Source organism: Miniopterus schreibersii (assembly GCF_964146895.1).
Source record: "Miniopterus schreibersii genome assembly, chromosome: 9".
Classification (NCBI taxonomy): Eukaryota; Metazoa; Chordata; class Mammalia; order Chiroptera; family Miniopteridae; genus Miniopterus; species Miniopterus schreibersii.
The window spans coordinates 65,922,452-65,938,784 of record NC_138118.1 but is presented as its reverse complement, the minus strand read 5'-3'; the positions used below and the strand labels follow the sequence as shown (position 1 = coordinate 65,938,784).

Genomic DNA, 16,333 nt, shown 5'->3' with positions numbered 1-16,333 from the left:
AAACTAGATATAAAAACACTGTCTAAATTCTTCAAGGTTTATTTTGAGATTCATTATCCCAGCCTCCTAATGGTATTAACATCTATAGTATTAACAAAACAGACTAGGTGGTGAGGAACTTGACAATGAGTTTTGTAATTGAAAATATACTTTATAAATAAAAGCTGGTATGGTGTTCACATCATATTCTTTTCTTCATTGTTTACTAAATTTAAAAAACTTAAAGATAACCTGGACTTGCTTATCAAATGCTTAGGCTACGAAGTAAGTGTCAACACAAAAAAAAAGGTCAACTTTCGAGAGACAGTTAAAACAGTACTACTTTATACAGCAAGTATATAAACAGTACAGGAAGGTTTTTCCAGCAAGCATTATTAATCCATCATGAATCTAGTGATGTCTGTACTATACACCATGATTTCATACCAGTGAAAGGTAAAATAAAGGTCCGCCCAGAAAATAGCTTTCAGTGCCTGTCACACTTGAGCAGAACCAAACTATAGGACTGTGTAACCCAGCTCATCAAAGTTTTCACACACCTAATTAGAAGCTTCAGAGAAGGTGGAAATACATTAAAACTCAAACACTGTTCTCCTAGCGCCTCAATAGTTTATTGGTAGTCATTATGCACATTTCTATAAATATAAACATTCTAAGTGACTGTCACTAGTGCAGGTACATTTAACATATGAAAGCTCCACAGGAAGCTACTTCATTTTGTGTGTAACAAGAATCAAGTCTCCAAAACTCAGCTGTGCCACAACCGCCCCCCCCCCCCCCCCAGAAAAAACAAAACCAGACACCTTGCTAACAAAGTGAATTTCTTTTGGTTATCTTCACTACAAATAACTGTTGGCTTCACACGTAGAAATTATGTTGACTTGTTCATATATGATCACTGGAAGCTAAGTCTTTGCCTGTAGATAAGAATTAGATAAAGGTTCCCCCACCCTTTTAATTTATAAAGGATTTTTGGATTCCAATGTAAACAGCACCAGTGAATTTTCACAAAATACAGCTTTGCTACTTTCCCCTTCATTTTCTATAATCGTAAATTCTTTTCTGCAGTACTGTATCATTTCTTCCTACCTTATAATCAGGACTGGACTGCCTGTGTAACACTGTTGAGTTTGTAAACAAAAAATTAAAGCTCAAAACGCCATATAAGATATCTCTTACATTTTCACCCCACAGTGCATCAGGTGCTGTTTGTTTATAAAGCTTTTGCTCCTTTCAAAACACTACAAAAATATATGAAAGACCACATCTGTGTTTAGCCAGCAAATATTAATAAAACATTTTACAACTGGAATACTTTAGAGATCATGTATTGTAATTACATCCTGTCTGAATTCATCAATTGCTTTCTTCATAAATCCAGACATACACCCAAACATATGCATTTATGATTAGTCTACATGCCCAAGTTTACTATATGAAAGAGTTAAGTAAATTATTTTAGGTTTTCCAAGTGAAAGTGCTTCTGATAACAAACTATTCCTAAATCCCAAAAAAGGTGTTTTAAACCTGTGTAGAAAGATGTATAGCTATTTCTAAAAAGTAGAAGACTACACACCAAAACATGCTTTGTTGGGAAAACTAATCCATGCACTTGAATATGCCCCAAATACCTTATCTCTATTATTTTAAGTTAGACCAACTTAAACATTGTCTAGAAATAAGACAGCATTACATTATTTGATTGCAGAAAATGCCAAAATTCATTTGGCCAAAACTTAAAAAACCAAACACTTCCTCCTTGTCCCTTACTGGGTGGACCAATGTGATCAATATAACTGTCTATATATTAATCTACCTTAACATTTCCATTCATTAGCATTTTAGCTTAACATACATACAAAGCCTTGTAAGCAATTTCCTTCAAAGGCATCCCCCAAGAAGACATAGGCACAAAACACTAGGCAGACATTCTTCAAAGTTTTATTTCACTAACTTCAGGTCAAATTTCCACAACTGTTTTCTGGTCAAGTTACTATCCTTGCTTGGCTTCCCGAAATGGTAGTACCAAAAGATTTGTGGGGTGGGGGGGAGAGACCATTTAAGAAGCACTGCACTTGCTCATCTAACTGTTCAACAAAACAAAGCTTCAACAGCATCCAGGAGGGCAAGCAGGCAAACCAGGCTGTGGACACTCTTCCATTTGTCAAAATCAGACCAGAGAAAATCTACTCCACACAGATAATGAAAGGTATCACCATTCATCTTTTCTTTTTTTGTTGCCGCAACATTTTTCTTCTTTTAATTATCATATCATGTAGTTTCTCAAGTCCTTCCTTCAGTCCATCTCCTATGATTGCGCAGGTGGGCTGCAAATGCCAGGGAGTTGATGAGCTCAGTTCACCCATTGCTAACAATTTCTCAATTTCTGAGAGAGACAATGAGTTCCTCAGGTCCTGTTTGTTAGCAACTATAAGTACAGGGACTCCTTGATTTTCTGATATCCTAGTTATTTTATGGAGTTCAGTTTTCGCTTCTTCCATCCTTTCAACATCAACAGAGTCCACAACAAACACAATGCCATCTGTGCACCTGGTGTATGACTTCCACAGTGGTCTTAATTTCTCCTGACCACCTACATCCCAGAAGTGAAACGTGACTGTTTTAGAATTTCCCAAGGTTACCTTAATTTTCTCGGTGTTAAATCCTTTGGTAGGTACGGTATTCACAAACTCGTTGAACTGCAGCCTGTATAATACAGTTGTTTTTCCAGCACAGTCCAAACCCAGGATAACAATGTGATAGGACTGAAAGGAAGGCAGGCTGGACAGGATAGAAGTTTGGTCTGACAGTCCATTCCCCATTTCCAATTGCAAGTAAGTGCTCCGAATGGAAATGCTTTTCTTCTTACTGCTTTACTTCTCTCCTTAGGGGATCCAGCTACAAGACTGTGGAGGGGGAAAATGAATAAGTTATTCTTGTGAAATAATAACACTGCTTTTCTCTCTTTGAGCTAAAATAAGCAACAGGAGGAACTTGATAAATAAACTTGCTTGAGTAAACCAACCTAATGACAACGCAATCCGAGGCAAAAGAGAGAACAATCACTGTGATTGAAATTCTTTAACATTCGGTGACGCTGCAGTAGTGTGTACTTTTCTCTACACCCTCGACACCCCAAACCTCAACGACTTCATTCCAGGGACAACCTAGTGGCCAGCAGCCCAGGTCGCAGTAATCGTACAAGCGCCTCTTTTGGCAGAAGACGCAACACATAACCCGATCTTGAGGAGCTAATTCCACATATGCAACAGCACGCCCAAGGTCACCGGGACCCTCCTCCCACCTGCGCACACGCCCCAAAGAGACCTGCACGGCTTACCTCCGGAACGGGAGCCTCCGCAGGAGAAAGCATTGGAAGGCGTTTCGAGGCGGCGGTGAGACGACCCGCAGCTCCGCTCAGCTCCGCCGTCCACGCAGCTCTGGCGCTGGCAGCACTGAAACCGTGGTTTCAGGCTCGGACCACGCCCACCCCTCACGCCCCACCCCCGAGCCCCAATCCCATTGGCCACCCGCCTGGGCTAGTCCGCGCTAGGCCCGCCCCCGCGCGCTACCCCGGGAGAGTCGCGGCCGCTCCCAGCGCGGCGGAGCCGGGCTCTCCTTAGGGCCGCGGGCACCACCTGTTGCCCTCGAGTTGGAAATCCAGGCGCCCGCGGAGGGAGCCGGGCGGCCCCTGCAGGGCGGGGGAGCCGCGGCCGGTCGGCGAGGCGCCGGCCCGCCCCCTCCGCACGCCTGGGCGCACCTGCAGCGCGGCCCACGGGCGCCACGCCGCGGCTCTCACATCCGGGGCCCGCGGGCGCCGCCGGCGCGTTAACCCTTTGCCCGCTGGCGGGAGGGAGCTCCCCGCGGCCGTGGCGGCTCCCAGTCCAGAAAGCCCCGACCCGCGCCACCCGCGGGAGCAGCCCCGCCATCCCCGCACCTCGCCCTCCGCCCCGGCGGGCAAGTCTGCCTCGGCAGGGCGTGGCCACACCAGCCGCCCGCCCCGCAGCTTCTCACCTGACTAGCCTTCCGCGTCTCGTCCTTGATCCCACATCGCTCGCAGCCGCTCGGGAGCGCGCTGGTACCTGCCGGAGGCCACCGGCGAGGCCCGGGCGGTGGCAGGGGACCAGACGCCGCTTGGAGGTGCCGAGCGGGCGCCGCGCGCCAGGCCGCCCTAACGGTGCTCGGCCGCCCGCTGCCCGAGCGCGTCGCGGCCCCGCCCCCTCCGTCGGGGCGCCGGCCAGTAGGGGGCGTGCGGGAGCCCGGTCTCCTAGCAACCACAAAACAAGGTCACGTTCGAACCCGCCCGCAGCTGGCGGGCGGAGGGCGAGCGCGGGTGGGGCTTCCGGAGTCGGCCGCGGGAGCCGTTGCTTTCCGCGGCGGGCCGCTCGCTGCGGGCGGGCCCCGCCCGTGCCCCACCCCGCGCCGTCTCTCTGTGACGCAGTCGGGGATTCTGGAGAACGACGGGCGGGCGGTCCCCTGTGTAACGGGCGGCGGGGACGTGCTTCTCAGCCGCAGACGCGAGCGGCTGGACCGGACGGGCGTCTGAAACGCTCCTTCCTTTTGCAAAGCAAATAAATACTCGCCCTTCCACCTGATCCCTGCAACATCTCCGTGACGTCGCGACGGGTAGAAATATCCCGGTGTTATGCATGAGGAAATACACCGAACGATTAAATGGCTGCTTCTAATGGCCCAAGGAAAATTCGTGGTGTTCCTGGAACTTAATTTTGAAGTCTGCTAGTCATTAAATGCATAATACCTTCTATTGGATGAGTCTGACTAAATGCAATTATTATGCACGTGACCCATAAATTTGCAAATATTTATTGAACACCTAGTAGGCAGCAGGAACAATTCTAAGTGCTTGGGCAAATGGTGAGCAAATGCAGGCGCTTTCTCTGCTCTCGTGGGATACTGGAGTTTTGTGGAAGAAAAAAAGTAAATAGATTTCCACATGAATAAATTTAATCACAGAATGTGATTGTTGATCATTTCAGGGTCTTTGGGACAACAGAGAAGGAAGGGCACTTAAAGTTTTGGGAAGGAGTAAATGAACAAGCATCTTTTTGATGAAGGTTGTAAGTTTGGAACTTGGAAGAACCTACATGGTGCACTTTATTTTTAAAAATTTGCACTTTTAAATATGGATTGAAATGTCCTCAAAAAATGTCCTGATTTTTCTCAAGACCATTATCACTAGTGATATTTATTTCCTTTATGGCTAGCATACGAACAGTACTTTTCCTACTCGATTTTAAATAATAACTGACATAGAGCCTAAGGACTAGCACAATGCTATTTCCAAGACAGCCATGCTAATTTTGGAAATAAAGCTAGAAGTCTCAAATTGCATATTTTACCAATTTATTTATTGAATCCAGTATGAGCTAAGGCTTGCCTTGTTAGTAATCATTGTGGAATTTTATCAGCCATTTACGATAATCCGCAAGCAAGTGATAAAGGGCTTAATGCAATGACTAGTCCCCTTTTCTTGGAAATTAGGATTCATTATTAAACGGGGAAAATTTGCAAGTTCTCATTAAATCAAGACTTAAGAGCATGATTCAATGACAGCTTTCTGTCTACAACAGCCTTGAAATCAAGGAGGTCTTTCCCATATTCGTTGCAGTGGCACATTTCTACAGAGACTTCCTTGGAGCAAAAGGATGAGGCAGGAAAATACTGAGCCCTTCCAGCCTCGCAGAATCACCTTCACTGAGCTGCACTTTCACGTCAGAACCAAGCTTATAATAGCGCAGGGGATGGCAAATTACAGTCTGAGAGCCAAATTCAACAGATAAGAATGGCTTTTACATGTTTAAAGGGCTGCAGCAGAAGAGAGAAGAATATGTGTTAGAGACCATCTGTGGCCCACAAAACCTGAAAATACTTGCTCTCTGCCTCTTCATAGGAAAATAATACTCCTGCTCTATGAGCAATAACAATCATATAAACTGCAACAAATGATATAAAAAGTGATGAAATTTGTGAAATACGCTGTCTACTTTGTAGCACAATGTTCCTGTAGAGGGCCCATTCAGATACTTTATTTAGATGCTATGCCAGGAAAATGTTCCCTTTAGGCTATTATTTCATGCTGAGGAGCTCAGGGAACTCACAGGGATTCTCTAGGATAGTTTAAGTTTTTGAGGGAAATGCAGTGCCATCTGTAGGACCTTTTAAAAACTACAACTATTGAGATGTCTGGATCTATCTACTTAAATGGAACCTTGGAGTATTTCTTTTGGCCTGAGTCACCATGAAAAAAAAATTACTGAGACACTAAGGACTCTGCAAAACTCTGTCTTTACCTCTGCTTTTCCAAACTTGGCTACTAATGAGAATCACCTGGTAGTGTCTATAAAATTATAGATTCCTGGTCCCCATTCCAGACCTGCCAAATCAGAATCATCAGGGAAGGCGCTAGCCATCTGTATTTTCAACAAATATCCCAGGTAATTAATGATTCAACATTCTGAGAAAATGGATAAGTTTTCTCCTTTCAAAAAGACATAATCTGATTAAAAACTGGGCTAAGGACCTGAATAGATATTTTTCCAAGGAAGACATAAAAATAGCCATCAGTTACATGAAAAGGTGCTCAGTATCACTAATCAGGGAAATGCAAATCAAAACCACAATGAGATGTCCCCTCACTCCTGTTAGAATGGTTGTTTTGAAAAAGATGGGATGTTGTAAAGGATGCATAGAAAAGGGAATCCCTGTGTATTGTTGGTTTTCCACTATGGAAAACAGTATATAGGTTCCTCAAAAAATTTAAAATAGATATACCTTATGACCCAGCAATCCCACTTCTGGGTATATATTTGAAGGAAATGAAATCACCACCTTAAGAGATACATGCACCACCATGTTTATTGCAGCATTATTCACAATACACAAGACATGGAAACAACCGAAGTGTCAAAGGATGTTTGGATAAAGAAGTTGTGGGATGTATACACACACACACACACACACACACACACACACACACACATAATGGAATATTATTCAGCCTTGAAAAAGAAGAAAACTATTTGCAAAAAGATGGATAAACCTAAACCTGGAGATCATTATGCTAAATTAGACACAAGCAAACACCGCATATCACCTGTATCTTAATCTTAAAAAAATGAACTCATAGAATCAGAGAGTAGAATAGTGGTTGCCAAGGGTTGGGGAGAAGGGGAAATGGGGAGATACCAGTCAAGCCATATGTGGTTATAAACTTCCCATGATAAGGTGCATCATGGTGACTATAGTGAACAACACTGCATTGTTATTTGAAAGATGCAAAGAGAGTAGATCTTAAATGTTGTCACCAAACAGACACACAAATGGTAACTGTGAGATGACGGATGTTTGAACTCACCTTACTGTGGTAATCACAATAAATACATATATCAAATCACCATGTTGTATACTTTAAACTTACACAATGTTGCATGTCAATTACATCTCAGGAGAGCTGGGGGAGAAATGTGCTATAACAAGGCGTTTTCCTGGGCCTTTTGATAGAATGATACAAGAAAAATGGATGCATTTTATGTCTCTGAGGTGTATCACTATCATTCATACTCACGGTAATGTATTCATGCTTCATTACCTTATAATCAGAAAGTGTTTTTGAGCCGGACCCCTTTCTAATTGCCTCTTGTACTCATCTGCCAAATACCCAGCATGTTCAACACTTAATTATCGCTTCATTATCACTCCTGCTAAACATGGCCCTCCTCTTTCAGTCCCTGTTTTGGTTGATGGTAATTCATTTAATAGCCTCAAGTAGAAACCTCCATCACTTTAGAGATTATCTTATACCCCACTCAGGGTGGAGGCCCCACTGTCTCTTTAATCCATTCTTCCCTACATCCCATTTCCACTATTACATTTGGTTCTCACGATGTCTCCCCCAAACCAGTTAATTCACTTTCTGACAGATTTTTCAGTTAATAGGCATCGGCACTGGGATTTGTCCCCTACGTCTCGCAGCGGTCTGATCTCTTAGTCATTACCCTCTAGGGAGTCCACATTTAGGTTAATTTGCTTTGATTCACCACAGCATAAAGCCGGGGCACAATTTTTGACAAATCTGTAAAAAGAGGTTGTCAGAAGGGAAGTACAATCCAAAATTCATTTGGAATGACTCTAGGTAAGAATGCACTGAAAACGCACGAGCACAGCCCTCCTCACGAAGGCCACTCCACGCAGTTTCAAGCCACAGGACGGTCTGTCCCTTCCCCTGGGGGGCGGAGGCCTTCAGGCCACCTGGACAGAGGCCCGGGGGTAGGAAGGTGACACCACGGTCCGTACAGGGCCTGCTGTCTGTGTCCCGGTTCCTGGCCTTGGACCTGCGTCTTCTGGAGCGAGTGACAGGGAGAGTGTCCAGGCCAACAGGGCCCCACGAAGGCTGTTACATCAGAAGAGTCGAGCCCCGATCCATCTCAGTCTGCCGGGCCTTCTGTGTTATGTTTGATTTCGCAGCCCAGTTCTGCCCGACCCTTTTTTACGTTTCTGTCTCCTACCATGAACATTTTAATGACCTGTGACCCAGGTTTCATGTCCTCTGGTTGGAGCGCTCCAAGACTCAGTTTGTAGGTCTCCTCCGGCACCAAGGTTTTAAAAATCCTTTACTCTCCCAAATTTGTCTCTAAACCTGGGCCTCTTCCCTGAACCCCACAACTGAATATAAGCACCTTTCACGCGTCCTGAACCGACTCCTCAGGCTCGGCATCTCTCATCCTAAACAGCGGCAACCCCATTTACCTACTTACTCAGGGCAAGAGCCGAGGACCCGGCCTCACACACCACATCTCAGACCTGACCCCTTCTCACCACCCGGCGGCTGTCATTTCTAGTTCATGCCCGTGGTGTCCCTGTCCTCTCAGGCAGTCCCTCCGCTTCTGGGGGAAAGCGGTTCGCCCAGGCTCTTTCCTGAGGGAGGCCTTCCCTGACCATCGTGCCTAAAGTATCTGCCCTGCCCTCCCTTCCCTGCCACCCCTCTCTGTCCTGTGCTCCGCTTTCTTTCTGAAGAAATACCCGGTCTAATGTGCATGTGTTTCCTGTGTGCCCTCACTAGCTGGCCCCTCCTTTCCATGGTAAGTTCTAGCAGGCGGGATAGCGTCAATCGCGTGCTGCACCTAGCAGGAGCTCGGCTCTTCTATTCAATGAATGTCTAATATTCTAAGAATAACTGCTCAGATAGGAGCCCGAAGATCTCCACAAAAACAAGTGATCATTTTAAAGGAGCAATTCCGAGGCCTGGCCGGGTGGCTCAGTTGGTCAGAGCAACATCCCCATAGGCCGAGGTTGTGGGTTCACTCTCTGACCAGGGCACATAAGAGGCAGCCCATGAACGCAGAGGTAAGTGGAACCACAAATCAGTGTTTCTTTCTCTTTCTCTCTCTGCTTGCCTCTCTCTAAAATCAATGAATAAAAAAAATGTTTTAAATAAATAATTCCATTCAGAAAAAAACAAACAAATGACTTGCATCTATTTATTCTTAAATAGGCAACAAATCCTGTAGAGACAGCTTTGAATTCGACTTTGCCACAAAATAGAACGCTTAGCTGCTCGGTGTAAAATATCTGCGTTACATTTAACAGTTATTGTAGTATTTCTAAGACTAATCATCAGGTGGTTTCTATGTTTTTATTATTAATGAACCTGTTCAAGTGGTTTTCTCAATCCCAAGAGCAGGAGGGTACAATGTAGTATTCAGATCTTCACAACTTTTGAGGCAGAAACATTGTAATTTTGAGAATAACCATTTTCCTCTACCGTCAAACCATCCGCGTGTCAAATATTTTAGTTCAAGTTTCAGCCAAGTTTTTCTGTTAAGCTTTTCCCTTTTTTGTTTCTGTTTTCTCCCATGCTTGTTTCTTTGTTTTATTAGTGGCGGTCACCCTGTGGCGGGGGCGGGGTGGCAGTTATCAGACTGGAGGTACACGGTTGACACTCTCACACTGTTCTTCTAGATAAGAAAAACATTATCACCACAAGTCGGGAAGAGACAGAAACTCCCCCTTTCAGTTTCACAACATGTGTCCTTATGCTTTTAACGCGAAGGGCTCCTATAAGCCTGGTATAAGATATGTAACATCCGTTCTTGAAATGACTCTTCAGAACAACCACATATAATAACAAGCGCTCCCTCTTTTGTCAAACACAATAAAGGGATTAGATAACTAATTTCAACTTCCTTAATCTAAACCAGACATCTGTATAGTTAGTGAGGGAAATTTAGTTATTACTCAAAATAGAATTGATATCATAGTGCTTTTGGATGTTTAAATGAAGATAAAACTACATTTTAAAGTCTAATAAAATGGTACAAAGTAGAAATATTGTCTTAAATACTCCCCCATTATTAAAGAATTTCTAACAAACAAAGTTTGTGAACATATGTAAAACAAACAAACAATAGATTAGGTCTCAATTTAATTAGGACAATTTAGAAAGACTATGGCCTAACATCCTAGGGAAAATAATAAGAGAAAGTTGTATCACATTTCTTTTAATCCCACTTTACTCATTTATTAATTCACTTTAAAAATTTTCGCAAATATTTTGTCAAGCAGTAGGCTAGTCCTGGAAAAGATATTTAGAAACTGCAACTTGACCTTTACCCTAATTAGTGTGTTTGTGTACAATGGTGTTGGAGTTGACCAGGTGATAGTCTGGAAGAAAGACAAAGGATAAGTCAAGTAACTCAATATATTTTACTAATCCTGAGAAAGGAATAACTAATTATGATGGTGAATCATGTAATAAACTACTTTCATCACCTTATTTAAGGAAAGCTTGGACTTTGGGTTATTGTAAAATTGTAAGTCAGGCGGAAACTTCGCTTCCATCCCATGAGTTGTTATGTACTGATGAAAAGCAACATGCTTTACTAGAAACTTTGTTCTTGGAAGATGATAAGAAAAGATTATTTAATTAAGAAAAAGACAACAAAGTATGTCACATGTGTTTGACTATCAATATATCTTCATTCTATAAATAACATATTTTGGTTGCCTATAGAGAATATTTAAAAATTTAAATGAGTTTTCTGCTGTGATGCAGAAATATGAATATAATATAAAGAACTTCTGTAATATATGTTTTATTTTAAATTTATACTCATTTATTTTATGGTAAGATTGAGGAAATCTTTGCTCTCATCTGAGGTATAGATTATAATGCTTCAATGCTACCACATACATGTCATCAGTTATTTCACTTTGATGTTTAAGTTGCTGGGCATAGAAAACATTTTTATGGTTAAACACATAAGTAATAGTTGATGCAAGAACATGCATGCAAGATACCATGGTTAATGCTTTTAGATATTTTAGTAGTAAGTGGGTATAAAATGATTCATAAATAAACCTGCCTTCCACAAACTTAGTCTAGAAAACATATGATAACAATAATCCAATAGAGAGAGAGATACGGCTATAGGAGTGGTGCCCGTATGCTGTGAAAGCGTCTGAAGACATGGGTTTACTTTAATCAGGGAGAGCAGTCGCCACCCTGGCGCAGGGGACTGCTGCTCGGTTTCCTATACAAGGCGGCTCAGTGTGTGTCGGTATCGTGACCTGTGAGTACAGGACTCAAAGGGGGCTGGGGCGGAGGCTGAGGCATTGCCACTGTTGGGCCGCGCTGGTCAGTATGGCCAAGTGGCTGACGCATGGGTGCCGCCTTGGCCAGCAGGGTGCGCTGTGGAAGCAGCCAGGCTGACGGGAGAGCTGGGACGGGGTGGGCAGGGCGCCCCCTGGCGGTGGTGCAGGGTCGACTCCAACAGAACCCGAATTCTCGCATGTTCTGCTGCTTAGTCCAGCCCCTGGCAACTGACGGGCAGGCAGAAAACATCTGTAGCATGAATAAGTGAGCAAATTAAGTGTGTTTAGAGTCTGTGTGCCCCGTTTCCTCCTTGAGTTTTCTGGGGCAGGGGGGGAATTGACTAAAGTTACTTTATGCACAACACCAGTAATTGTTAGATAAAACAATACTCTATCCATATGTTACTTTTATTTTTTAGCTTCCTGAAGGTCACAGAACTTATTAAATCCACTGTATTTTAGTCATAAGTAATGAGAATTTAAAAATTATCTATAGGTACTGAATATTTTTGGTGTGAACCAGGTAAACTGAGCAAAGATACTTCATAATTTCTGAGCTTCCATTGAAGAAAAAGAGAGCATTACTGTCTATTTTCAAGGAATTTAATGAGAACACTGAACCCAAAATTTGATATTTCATAAGTCATGTGCATTTTTATAAATATCAGTGTTTGTTAAATAAGTTAATAAAGAACATTTACAGTTTATAAAGTTACTTTAAAAGAAGTTTTCCTTATTTATCAATTCTCCTCCTACTGCCTTATAAGGAAAGCAAGATCTGTGGGACTCATTTCAATTTTGTAGCTGGAGAAACTGAGGCTCCATGAAGTTAAGTGACCTGTTGGCTGAGGGTCACTAGGCTGGTGTTTTGGAGGTGTAACTTGGCTGACGCCGAGGAAGAGCGTCACGGTGACCACATGCTGACTCCCCCTGGGGTGTGGAGTGTGGAAGATGAAAGAGATTCTTTCATAAGGTTTCCACTATAACAGTTTAGGGCAGTAAAAAATATGAAAGAGCACTATGTCCTTGCTTTAAAAGTACATTTCCTGTTTTTAGCACAATAATCCCTCAGTATGCTTCATTTATCACAAGAATATAATATTTAAGGATTAATAGCTATCAGTCTGGAATGTATTGAGAACTGGCAGCAAATTTATGTTCTCAATCCAAATGGATTTTATGGTCCTAGGACATAGCCAGATGTAGTTTCAAAATCAGGGAAGGAAATAAGTTTAAAGTTTAACCTTCACACAAAAATAACTAGTGTTGGGGGGCTGCCCTGCTATCTTCTATTTAAAGATAAAACTGCCTTTTAATAGAAAATTGGGGGTTTTCCTAGTGCCCCCATGATCATCACACATTAAAGCAATGGGTCTTCCTATTTTATTTGGAATAGTAATTTTCTGTGATATAAACGGAAAGCATGCTGGACGTTTGGTGAAACTTAGAGTCAATATGCTTCTTCAGGAACCTAAAATTAAATCAGTCAGATATTCAGACTGGGAAAACACCTGTTTTAAATCATAGCTTAAGACATTAGATAGAATTGTTGTACTAATGCCTATTCTCAAATATTTTTATCATTCTGAAATTAAACTTGTCTCCAAGATATCCTAAACCCTAAATATAATAAGCAACATTGTTTCAGGAAAAATATGAAATATTAGAAAGCTGTGTGTTGAATAATTAAAAGACAGTAGCATTCAATTTGAAATCCTGATCTATATAAAATAGTTTGTGATATAGACCAAAAAACAAACAAAAAAAAACTCAATCCCACTATTTTAGTCTTATACTGTAACAAAACTTTGTTTCATTCTAAAACAGGTGTACGGAAAAAGTATAAATGATCCATCAGAATATTTTAGGATGACTACAGACGTGTGTGTGTGTGTGTGTGTGTGTGTGTGTGTGTGTGTGTGTGTTAAAATCTGACCATAAGAACAAGAGTTGCTAAACTATTAGTATCAAAAGATCAACTTAAAATGTAATGTTGGTATCTAAGAAAAATGTAATGTTTTGTATCTAAGACTAAAATTATAATTATTTCTTAGTTCTGTTTATTTGTATCTATAAATGGTAAACATAAATAACAAGTGCTGGCAAGAATGTAGAGAACAGGGAACCCTTCTGCACTGCTGGTAGGGATGTAAATTGGTGCAGTCACTATGGAAAACAGTATGGAGGCTCCTCAAAAATTAAAAATAGAACTACCATATATATGATCCAGCATTTCCACTTCTGGGTATTTATCTGAAGAAAACAAAAACCACTAACTTGAAAAGATATATGCACTCTCATGTTTATTGTAGCATTATTTACAGGAGCCAAGGTAGGGAAACAACTTAAGTGTCCATTGATGGATGAATGGATAAAGAATTCTTGGTATATATATATACAATGGCATATTTTTCAGCCATAAAGAAGAGTGAAATCTTGCCATTTGCAACAACATAGATGTACCTCAAGGGTATTATTTTAAGTAAAATAAGTCAGACAGAGAAAGACAAAAACCTTATGATTTCACTTATATGTGGAATCTGAAAACAACCACCACCCACCCCTTTTCCCCCCTAAAAAACAACCAAGATCGTAGATACAGAGAACTGATTGGTTGTCTGACATGGGGACTGGGGGTGGGAGAAATGGGTGAAGTGGGTCATAAAGTAAAAAAAAAAAAAAAGGTAAACATATCTGGAAAATATTAAGAATTTTGTATAGTCTATTGAAAAAGAAAACTTTAAATTATGGACACGGTTAATATTTTCTACTTTCTGTCACCAAATGGACTTTAGATTTCTTTAGTTGGAGGTTAGAGGTGGGCATTGGATTAGCTTGTGATGCAGGAATGAAGGGCAGACTGTAATCGGATCTTCTGAAGTTCATATACAGCTTGAAGCTCACATTGAACTTACAAAATGTAACTGTATGTAATAAAGCAAAAAATATATTTTCCATTTTTTGGAGAAATGGGTATTAAAATCAGGCTTCTAAAATGCAAATACCTTTTAATATTCTGAATACAAAACTACAATTTTCAAAAAACTGAAAATTTTCATTTGTTTAAATTGTATTCAAATATTAAGGAGTATATGACTGAATACAAAACCAGAAGTTTTAATCAATTCTAAGAATATAGAAATATTTTTGTACTAAACCTTATGTGCAACCACTGATGGGAATACAAAATGGTGTGGTTGCTTTGGAAAACTCCCTAGCAGTTCCTCAAAAGGTGAAACATAGAATTACCGTATATGCCAGCAATTCCATTCCTAGGTATATGCCCAAGAGAAGTGCAAACATGATGCTTGTACAGCACTGACTTTACCAAAAATCATTAAATTGGTAAAAATAAATAAATAAATAAAAAGGAGGGGGGCAATATCAATAACTCCAAAACTAATCAGTATATACAAGTAAATCATGTTTCTTTTAGAAAGATTTACACACTCGCCCATGTGCAAGGATATTTAAATCTATGTAGGCTCTTATTTACGTTGTATTCAGAAGAACATTTTGACTGAATTCATTATAGCTCTTTTACTTCAAAGGGAAAATATCATCAGGCTGGAACAGATCTCCTTGAGCTTTTGTATCAAAATATCTGGTCATCTGAAGAGTGACTGACAAGCAAATAATTAACATACGTTGGCTGACTGTTTCCACTTCCACACCCGAGACTCCATGAAACAGCTGAATGCCTTTGAGGGGTTCAGCTTAGAACTGTGTCCACTACGCGCTTTCATCTCACAGATCATCTGCTCCAAATAAGGTATAAAAATTGCACTGCTACCACATAAAAGACGAAATCTAAACAAAGATTAACCAAAGGTATTTGGCAATCCTCTGTGCCAGTGCACAAGGACACAAAGCTCAGTCTTGGCGGCCGTGTGGTACACATTCTAATCCAGGCTGAGCATTCGGACCCCTTACCAAGCCAAACACTCAGGAGACTGGTACGGCTTCGGCGTAAACACAGACAGTGCTCTGTGTATGAATTTCGCTGGCAGCCTGATCTGTATGCCTTGGAAATTAAACAGGCATATGTGCAAAGACAGAGTGTGTCAGTACAAATGTGTCGTATTTATAGACTGCCTTCCTGCCAGCACTGTACTAGGCTCTGGAGGAAATAAAATGCATCACGATACCTATTTATAGGACCATGCAAAAGAAATACAGTAGGTTCTTTAACTATTGTTATAATAGATCTAGCCACATATAATTTTCCTTCATGATGTTAGCCCTACACAAAAACCCTAAAAAAACAACAACCCCTAAACAAATTTAATAAAATACATAGAACACTAGAATTTAAATTTGCTTTGTGTTTCCCTTGTGCCTCTTCTAGGAGCATAACTTTAAGCGCCTTAAAAGGGATCAGGACGCCAGATGTCTCTTTTTCCATCCTGAGGAGCTCAGACAACAAATTATTTCACACATGGAAGGGAAAAACTGTTGGCTCCTTTTTAGATTTTTGAGATAAAAGTTGCTAAAGCAGTTTTGGGAACTCTTCCGAGATCATGGAACTTTCTGCATTGTCCACTAACATTCTGGAGTCGCAGCCCCCGCTGAGGTCAGAACAAGTGAGTGCATCTCACACTTTCTTTCAAGAAAATTTCAACTCCAGCGTTTTGGTCTGCGTGTAGCAGTCGGGGTTCTTAGCTGCCAACCGATGATTTGAGTTCTAGCTGGTTAAGCAGAAAAAGACTGGATAAGCAAAGGT

The 16,333-nt window shown here is 41.5% G+C and overlaps 1 protein-coding gene across 4 annotated transcripts; it reads right to left on the bottom strand.

The window, feature by feature from the left end:
- Positions 1 to 302: 302 nt before the first annotated feature.
- On the bottom strand, positions 303 to 4,223 carry ARL4A (ARF like GTPase 4A). Of its 4 annotated transcripts, none has more exons than XM_081146813.1 (3): positions 4,015 to 4,205; positions 3,341 to 3,455; positions 303 to 2,906 (listed from the first exon to the last, which is right to left on the bottom strand). In XM_081146813.1, exon 3 carries the CDS (start codon positions 2,820 to 2,822, stop codon positions 2,220 to 2,222), a length of 603 nt encoding a protein of 200 aa, XP_081002939.1. In that variant the 5' UTR covers positions 2,823 to 2,906; positions 3,341 to 3,455; positions 4,015 to 4,205; the 3' UTR covers positions 303 to 2,219. The 4 variants fall into 4 exon arrangements, with proteins under 4 accessions (XP_081002939.1, XP_081002940.1, XP_081002941.1 ...); XM_081146814.1 differs by having other exon boundaries at positions 4,024 to 4,205; XM_081146815.1 differs by lacking the exon at positions 3,341 to 3,455 and having other exon boundaries at positions 4,015 to 4,223.
- Positions 4,224 to 16,333: the final 12,110 nt, after the last annotated feature.